Here is a 9,688-nt window from a genome sequence, read left to right as displayed (position 1 = left end):
ATGGAAGGTATCTCAATGGGTTTGAAGAAGTACTGGAGAAGAAGCATTAGGGGATACCAAAGATTACACGTGTCGGATCGGCGAAAGAAGGAAACGGTTCAACTTGGAGGGTGCCAAAGAAGGTGGAGATGGCGCATAAAGATGGCTCCTAAGATGAGAATTCACAAAATCTCTTCCCCAAAGAAGTTAGTGCTGTGGGTCAGAGACGCCTACGTGAGGATGATGCTGGGTATTGCTAACTCCATGGGTGCCTTCGCCGTCGGCTACGGCGGAGACGCCGCGTCCACCGCCAAGGGTGGCTTCGAGAGGGCCCCACCGCCAAAGGAGTACGACCAGAGGATGATCATGCATATGTACAAGTCCTTGATTATGGCACAGGGACAGTTGCTGCCAAGAGATCCAACACCCAAACATGCCACAACAACAATGGTTACCACCTTCTGAGAATTTTTTTATCTTTTATTTTTAATCATAAAAATGTCACTTTATTTTCATTACAGTATAATTTAAGCATTTGTATAGAAATAGTAAAAGAAAAACTGTTTTTACTATTTTTTTATACAAATAATAAAGAACCCCTCTCTCTGAGAGATATCCATGATTTCTAAAACAATACAAATAATAAAGAAAAAAAGGAAAATGAAGTTATATTTTTATAATTGAGATAAAAAAATTATTAAGTAAAAATAAATAGAAAATTCTGTTAAGCTAAGTTTGGCTTAACTTCTCTCCTTCTCCCCCACGCTTCATATTCCAATCTTTCCATCTTTTCCGTTTTGTTTTTTCTAATTTTACTTGGGCTTTTGCTTTTAATTTTTTTAATAAAGTTGCATTGCATCAACTACGTACCTGGATTCTTCCCTTCCCAGTTAGACCTGGATTGTAATTAATGACGTCGTTGCATCATGACGTTACCATATGTGTAGCTTGGTTGTTATGATTGTACGAATATGTGCAGCAGAATGCATATTACAATTCACAATACGATTGAATCATTCCAAATTCCAACCATTGTTCAGCATGTGTAGTCAAGTCCAATTCACATAGTATGCGTCAGTGTGAGAAAAAAAGAAGGTCATTTAAGTCATAATCCAAATAAAATAGAGAAGGAGAATGTACTTAGAAAAAAAAAAGTAGATATATCATTTGTCAGGAATATTTGGACCGGATCGGGTTGGGCCTCCTACTTCAAATTATGATATCATTTGTCAGGAATATTTAGACTTCGTAACAACTGGTCAAGTTATGATATTGAGCTAAATATATAAAAATATAAAATAAATAAATTAGAAAAAATATAAAAATTATATAAATGAAACATATTTTGTCCCAAAGGTTAGATGTTGAAAATAAATAAACAAAATTAAAGATTAAGAATGATTAAATACGAATTTAATTGAATTACTAATAGTGTATAAAAAATCTGGTTATTGCCATGTATAGAATGATTGTATTCTTGTAAGTTGTAATAGTCATTTTAAAAACCATGTTTATTTTTTTTAATGGGTTAAATCTCATTAAATATTAAGTATTTTTCATGTTTTAATATGGTTGGGTTGGATGAAAAATTTTTAACACACCCCTCTACCTAGAGGGTAACAAACATGAGCTATGATACCATGTTGAGAGTCTGGGTTTTAACTCAACCCTATCAAACCGACTTGTAAGATGAGGATTGTTCTCCATTTATATAATTTATCTCGACACTATCTTTATTTGATGTGAGACTTCAACATCTAGGTGTGACCACACGCTAATTTTCAAACAGAAATCAATTCATCATTTCAATTCAACTCATTTAATGAAAAATTTGTCAAATAGTTTAGAAAAATTAATTTATCCATATTTTAATGAAAAATTGGGTGAAATTGACAGTTTTAAAAGATGAAGGGTATTTTTATCATCTGTCCATAGTTTGATTGACAAAATGATTAATTACTCAATTATAACGAGTTGATGATATTCATGTTCCATAAATTAATATTATAATAACAAGGAGTTGGCAATATCTTTGTATGGGTGAGAGTTAAATAAAGGGGCCATGATGATATTGAAGATGCATGATAGTATTATATAAAACTCCACATGTGATAAAGGGGTGCATTTGTATATTGTCAAATGCCTTTTTTTTTTTAATCTGATTTATAATCTACAAATTACAATAAATTTTGCATTTAGTTTGGAGTACAACTCACCTATCTACCGTAAAATTTTATCTAGCTTCTGAAAGGAGAATGAAACATTGACTCACAATTCATGATTGTTACTTATACGATACAAAAGTAAAGATAAAAGACCTGGCTAAAAGAGACTTTAACTTCCAAACTCACAATTTGATTCTTAGCTTTTACCTCTTGTTCTCGAAATGTGGGTATCTCTTTTCTACATCCTTGCAAAGCCCTCAAACCGATAATCCACGTATTGACTAAAAGCATCTCTAAATGAAAAAAATTATTTTGAGTTTTTAGATCACTTTTTTTTTTACAAATTACATAATGTCACGTAGGATGTAAAAAAATGTCATTTTTTTCTATTGATAGAATCCAATTTTTTATTTTTGAATTTTACTTACATAAAAAGAATTACTTTTTGAAAAAAGAAAAGTTATTAGGAAAATTTTTTCTTGAAATACAACTTCCAGCAAAAAAAAAAAACTCTTAAATATAACTATATTTGATCGACAGAAATCATTAAACTCAAGAATTCAGCTTAAGACCCATTAAAGATACTCTAAACACTCTTTGCCACAAACTTAGAATAAGAAAGACGGTAGAGTTTAGGATGCTTGGTAGCCCTGTAGATTTAGCAGCATAGTAACTTAGTAAGGTTGATGGATTTGATTCTTCGAGTTGTAATAAAATTTAGAATATTAAGAAGAAAAAAAATTATTTTAAGGATTACTCTGTAACTAGGTGTATTTGAAATCCCGTTAGAAATTCTGATGCGTGTTTTTCAAAGTAATTTCTCATTTTCCTAGGCAGTGAATGCGAGAGCAACAAAATGTTATTTGTCTATTTAACATACATTAACAAACATGGCTTAATGATTTTAGGGATAGTTTCGTTGTGTGAAAGAGAAAAAAATGAGAGAAATAGTTGAATTAAAATAAAGAAAAATAGACATGAGATACAAATAAATTTGGAATTTTTTAATAATTTATTTGACATTTGAACACAATTAAATTATCCTTTAAAAATCATAGGTCTTACTTTTTTGAAAGTTAAGTATAACTATTTATATAAACAAGCTAATTATTAAATGTGTTAGAACCAGAGGAAAAATATAACTAAAAAATAGAGATATATGAAATTGTATTATTGAGAAGTTATATCAATTACAATTGAGCCTATTTATAGGCAATAGTAATTATGCCTATTTAAAAAGTTAACCAGTAAACCTCTTGGTTATAGACTAGAGGTAGTATTGAATTACCCTTTTAACACCCTCCTATAATTTAAAAGCTCTAAACTTATACAATACTGAACACTGCTAAAAAACACCCTCCATGTGTTCAGCTCATTAAATTGCACATCCCTACTGAAAACTATTTGATTCGTTCTTGGATTTAAGAGTTTATATGACCCTGTGGGATTGTAGCCAACAAAGATCATGTGTTCACTCTTGTCATCTAATTTCTTCCTTGTTTGATCAGGAATATGTCTGTAACATGTTGAGCCAAAAACTCTCATATGCTTCACAGATGGTGTTTTCCCTAACCATACAGCTTCTGGTACTTGATTTTTAAGTTGTTGTATGGGGCACCTATTCAGTACATATGTTGTTGTGATAACTGCTTCTCCCCATAGGGCTTTAGGTAGGTTCTTTCCTCTCAAAATGCTCCTTACCATGTTCATGATGGTTTTGTTTCTTCTTATAGGATGCCTTTGTCTGTGCAAAAGGCTTCAATTTCTCTAGAGTTGAACTCTCTTCCTCCATTTGTTCTAAGGATCTTTAACTTCTTCCCTGATTTTTTTTTCAATCATGGTTGTCAATTTCTTCAGGTTCTTAAATACTTCACTCTTAACCTTGAGTAAGTATGTCCATATTTTCCTGTTAAATTCATCCACAAAAGACACAAAACCTAATCCCACCTAGAGAGGGAACCTCAAATGGTCCACAAACATCGGAGTACACTACATGTAGTAAATCATTGGCTCTAATGGGTGTGTAATTGCTAAAGGATGCTCTTGTTTGTTTGCTAATCATGCAATGGTCACAAACAAATTTGGGGATTCTAAATTGTGGCAAACCAGTCACCATATCTTTTGCATGTAGAAGGTTTAAATCTTTGAAATTGAGATTTCCATACCTTGTGTGCCAAAGCCAAGACTCATCTGATTTGGTTTCTGCATTTAGGCACTGAGAATCAAATGCTCCTAGCTTCACTTGGAAGGTCCTATTCTCTAAGATTTTGGCCTTCAATATTTTCTTCTAGATTCTGTCAAAGATCTCCATTGTGCCATCATGGAGGTTCATGCTGAATCCTTTCTGCAGTAACTGACCAATGCTTAACAGATTGTTCTTCATTGTGGGAACATACAAAACCTCTGTTATCAAGGCCTAGCCTCCATCTTTCCATTGGATAAGCACATCATCAGTTCCTTTTGCTTCAATGACTCTATTGTCTGTGAATTTGACCTTGCTTCTCTTCTTCATATCAAAATTCACCAACCATTCTTTATGTCCAGTCATATGATTGGAGCATCCTGAGTCAAGATACCAAGAATCATCGTTTCCAGCCTCAGTATTTGTCGTCATCATCAATAACAAGGTGTTGTCTTCTACATCAACATCTTCACCTTTTGCCAAGTTTGCTTCTGGATCTTGTCTCCCCTTGGACTGATTTTGAGTTAGTGCTTGTCATTTTGCAGAGAAATGCCCAATTTTGCCACAATTGAAGCATTTAAGCCTCTTTTTATCAAATCTTTTTTTTCCTCCTCTATACTGCCTGTACCTTCCTTTACCATTGGACGATTCAGGTTGTTTTGAGTCATGTTTTTCAGGTTCTTGCTGTTGAGGAGCCTTTCCAGCATTTGATCTTGGATCTCTACCCCTACCTCGTGTTTTGTTGTAGCTTCTACCACTGCTTCCTCCTCTTCTGTGAGTTTGTGCTTGCAATGCCTGATCTGTGTGCCTCTTAGTGGTTCTTTCATTGAGTCGTTGCTCATGGGCTTCAAGGGATCCTTGAAGTTCTTCAATTTTCAGAGACTCTATATTTCTGGATTCCTCAATCGCTACAACGATATGATCGAATCTTAGGGTTAGAGTTCGCGATATTTTTTCAACAATCGTGGATTCTGTGATCGTTTCGCCACACAATTTCATCGAATTCATCAACTTGATAATCTGCTTGAAGAAATCTGCAATCTTTTCTGTATCCTCCATTTGCATTAGCTTGTACTGATGCCTCATGGTTTGCAACCTTACTTTCTTCAATTGATTTGCATCGGCATTTCCCTTTTCCAAAATGTCCCATGCTTCTTTGGAAGTTGGAACTCATGCCGTCTTCTCAAATTGGGGAATATCCACTGGTGAAGAAGACACATTGCCTTGCAGTCTCTCTTCTTGTTCTCCTTGTGGATAGCTTTCTATGCCTTCGTGGCCTCTTCAGGAAGGCTTGGGTAGCCTTCTTTCATGATGTCCATGACATCTTGATAGCGGAGGATCGCCTTCATCTAGATTTTCCCAATTCTTGCCATCGAGGATGGGGAGGATGGTGGCAAAGCTTTGAGTGTTAAGAGTCATTCTTGCAGCAAAGTCTCCATAGGATTCTTTGCTCTTGATACCAAATGTTAGATCGAGAGGAAAGATAGAGCTAAACAAACAAGAATATATAAAATTGTATTATTGAGAAGTTATATCAATTACAACATATATTGAACTTATTTATAGACAACAATAATTATGCTTATTTAAAAAGTTAATTAGTAAACCTCTTGATCACAGATTAGAGATATTAAATTACCCTTTTAACACAATGTAATAGCTAAAATGTATGTTTAGATTCGTTTTAACATTAAATTTATATTGAAATCTTTATTAAAAATATAAGAATTTAATTTTTTTTAAAATGTGGATTTTCGTATAATCCACTCGAGCGAGGAAAAGACACGGGGTTTGAAAATGGTATGTGCACTTGCAGGGGAAAATATAGTCAATTCCAGAAAAGACAAGGACAGCTGTTATTTGTAAGTAGTAGCTTTTACAAAAAATAAAAATGTTAATATCCGGATTTAAATTTAATTGGGTTACTTACCAATTACAGTAATGAAAGGCGCATTTGAGTGGTGTAAAGTGGAAACCGCAATCGGCAAGCTGGAAAGAAAAGGCAGCCTTTCTGCACCACTCCCTGCCTTATCGCCCCATTTCCGTTCCAACATTTGTCACAGATTAGTAGTATATGCTTTCAACAATGGAAGATTAGAAAGCGCCAGTGTGCGCACGTTAGCACCCAACCCCATGGATTCCTCTCCCCCAATTCGTAAGGGAAGGAAACTATAACGGAGGAGGGGGCAATAAACAATAAGAAAATGTTGCGGATAACGAGATTCTCGGGGTTTTTCTCCGCCGCAATGTTCGTGACTGTTCTTGTTATTCTCTCCCCCTCCTTCCAATCCGAAGCCATTCGATCCTCCCACCGATTTTCCTTCCGGAAAGCCCCTCCTTTCCGCAATGCCGCCGAATGCGCTTCTGTTTCCGGCCAAACCACCACCGTCTGCGACCCTTCCTTGGTCCACGTGGCCATAACCCTCGACGTCGACTACCTCCGCGGCTCAATCGCCGCCGTGCACTCCATCCTCCACAACTCCCTCTGTCCGGAGAACATCTTCTTCCATTTCCTCGTCTCCGACACCAACCTCCAAACCCTAGTTGAGTCCACGTTCCCAAACCTGAAATTCAACGTCTATTTCTTCGATCCGAACATCGTCGCTCACTTGATCTCCTCCTCCGTGCGGCAGGCGCTGGAGCAGCCTCTCAATTACGCGAGAAATTACCTCGTTGACCTTCTGGAGAGTTGCGTGGAGAGGGTGATTTACTTGGACTCCGATCTGGTGGTAGTGGATGACGTGGCGAAACTGTGGAGCGCGAGTCTGGACTCGCGTGCCATCGGCGCGCCGGAGTACTGCCACGCGAACTTCACCAAGTATTTCACGGCGGGGTTCTGGTCTGAGTCGAGGTTGTCGGGGACGTTCGCGCAGCGGAGGGCGTGCTACTTCAACACGGGGGTGATGGTGATGGATCTGGTGAAGTGGAGGAAGGAAGGATACACGAAGAGAATTGAGCGTTGGATGGAGATTCAGAAGAGTGATAGGATCTATGAGCTTGGTTCTCTGCCGCCGTTTTTGCTGGTGTTCGCGGGACACGTGGCACCTATTGAGCACCGGTGGAACCAGCACGGTTTGGGCGGGGATAACGTGAAGGGTAGTTGCCGTGACTTGCACCCTGGTCCGGTTAGTTTGTTGCATTGGTCCGGTAGCGGTAAGCCATGGCTCCGTTTAAGCTCCAAACGGCCTTGCCCTCTGGATTCTCTATGGGCTCCTTTTGACTTGTATACACACCCATCGTCTTAACTAATTCTTGCTGCATGCTACATACATACATTCATTAGTCATTCCTGATTTGAAAATAAATTGTTGAATTTTATTAAGTTAAGTTTGTTTATTATAATAAATACTAATTGTTAGAAGAAAAAATAAATATTTAAAGAACACTAGCTGGTTATATATGTTGAAGCCGTCGTAATTAGATTCAGGTGTCTAGTTTGTAAAAGTTATTGTTAGTACTGTTCTGGCTGATGTTCGAGTGAGTAGTTAGTTGATTTTGATTCTGGGAAAAAAAAACTTGTGGGTCTGAATCACATTTACTGCATTCGCGAATCTAACGATAGAGTCTTTTTATTTTATGTGTTGGCAAAAGGAAAGTTATGAAGCATCCAGTATAGCCGGCAGTGCTGCTAAATGAGGCATGAGAACAATCCAACGACAACGAGCCTCTGGATTGTGTTCGCGGGGAATCTGAGGGACATTTTCAAACTATGCCTTCCTTTTTCATTGTCCTTTGCATCGCTGCCAATTATCTGTGTTCTGTTTTCTCTTCCATCATTTGGATATGTGCTTGCCGCATTTTCTTCCCAACTCGGGGGTGGGGGGTTCTGACATTGTTCGATAGTTCAATTTTTCAAATAAAAAAAATATATAAAAGATTCTGATAGCTAGGAGTGTGTAGCAAATCAAGCTCGATTGTTACTTCTGCTACTATTGGATGAGGGGCCCGGATGTCGTTCATGCTTTTAAACGTTTCCTCAACTGAGATGTTTTGTTGTTTTTTAAAAAAAAAACCTGAGATGTTTTGGGGTCCAATTCTAGATTTCTTAAACAATTTTTTTGTGTGAAAACTGCAAAGCAAGAGTCATCGCTCACAGTACTTGTAATTGGTAATAGTTGAGTGCCTTTTTGTTCCCTCTTTGACCAGATAAAAGTTTTAAGAATTTTAACATTTAGTAATTCTTTACTACGAAAATTTTCTGGCTGTAAACTGCTAAAAGGATTTTTGATCGAGACATAGTTTTGTCACAAATTATATAGTCTAAAATACTGTTATTACTGTTCTAAATTTATGCATGTGAGCTGTCGTTGGCTTTTAGCCTTGCTAGCTGTTGCTACATAATAATTGGGTAGTAAATTAAAGTGGGGAATAAACTATAAAGTCTCCGTGTTGGGTTGAGTTTAGGATAATGTAATATACTAATAAAAGGTATAGGATATGTCTATGGATGGAGCTGAAGCCATAGGCAAACGATGAAAGATCAGTTTTTCTTTTTCTTTTTTTACGTTGACATCTTTGATAAGAATTAAAAGGTTAAAACAAATAGAAATTTTTGGTTTGATATCTAGGTGTTTTGGACGGTATAGAGTGTGAAGATAAACATAAGAGGGGGACATTAGAGAGGCCGAACACTGGGCAGTTAACCGCACTGACCCGTGGTCAGTTTGGTTGTAATAATTTATTCCCTTGATCATCTACCAAATATGGATTTCTAAATGACTTTATTCAAGGTCTTATTTTCTGATTTTATTCACATTTCTTGACTTATGGAATGGTCTCATATGCATGAAAAAAAAAACTCCTTAAAAAAGAACTTGATGTATTTGTGGGTTCATGTTGATGAACTTGGGATCAGTTATTTTCATGCATTTGTTGTAAACGGGGTTGAAGGTAAATAAAACTAGCTTAGTGCGGTGAAACTGCCAAGTGTTTTCACTGAATGGAGGCCTAGAATTTTGATAAATTGGTCACTATCTCCTTAGGATGCATACGGTTACGGTATTGACTTCCATTCCCCATTGTTCACCAGTCATATCATAGGGAGATATTTATGTGACAGTGAGAACACAATTTCAGCACTAGAGATGATGAACATTTTGTCTTGGCCAGTGAACAACAGGTCTTTGTACCAATTAGGCGTCAAAAAGACTACATCAATCATTGCATACTAAGCACGAAAAGAAAAAAATAATACTCATCAAAATTCTAATTTGGTAAGCGTCCATGGTATCTTGTTCTTATGCGAGCAGCCTTGCTTGAGAATAAATTTCGATAAACATTATAATGATTTTTCAAACCGTATCTTGTCTCTTTTGTGGCCACGATTAAATTTCTTTGTTAACAAACCACTTTCTTGATCAAA

General features: G+C 36.6%; 2 protein-coding genes across 2 annotated transcripts; both read left to right on the top strand.

Moving 5' to 3' along the window:
* LOC100798655 (uncharacterized) lies at window positions 1–444 on the top strand. The gene has a single exon (XM_003521537.3). The coding sequence runs from the start codon at window positions 1–3 to the stop codon at window positions 442–444; it is 444 nt and encodes a 147-aa protein (XP_003521585.1).
* Window positions 445–6,195: 5,751 nt separating this feature from the next.
* On the top strand, window positions 6,196–8,298 carry LOC100798124 (probable galacturonosyltransferase-like 7). Its single transcript, XM_003521536.5, has one exon. It carries the CDS (start codon window positions 6,531–6,533, stop codon window positions 7,569–7,571), a length of 1,041 nt encoding a protein of 346 aa, XP_003521584.1. The 5' UTR covers window positions 6,196–6,530; the 3' UTR covers window positions 7,572–8,298.
* The last annotated feature ends 1,390 nt before the right edge of the window (window positions 8,299–9,688 follow it).

This window comes from Glycine max, chromosome 3 (assembly GCF_000004515.6).
Source record: "Glycine max cultivar Williams 82 chromosome 3, Glycine_max_v4.0, whole genome shotgun sequence".
NCBI classification, from domain to species: Eukaryota; Viridiplantae; Streptophyta; class Magnoliopsida; order Fabales; family Fabaceae; genus Glycine; species Glycine max.
Note: the sequence above shows the minus strand (reverse complement) of the source record. Positions and strands in the feature narration are given on the sequence as shown.

What these genes read in the sequence shown, in the direction of transcription:
- LOC100798655 (XM_003521537.3), top strand. Translation starts at nt 1, where the DNA reads ATGGAAGGTATCTCAATGGGTTTGAAGAAGTACTGGAGAAGAAGCATT.
- LOC100798124 (XM_003521536.5), top strand. Translation starts at nt 6,531, where the DNA reads ATGTTGCGGATAACGAGATTCTCGGGGTTTTTCTCCGCCGCAATGTTC.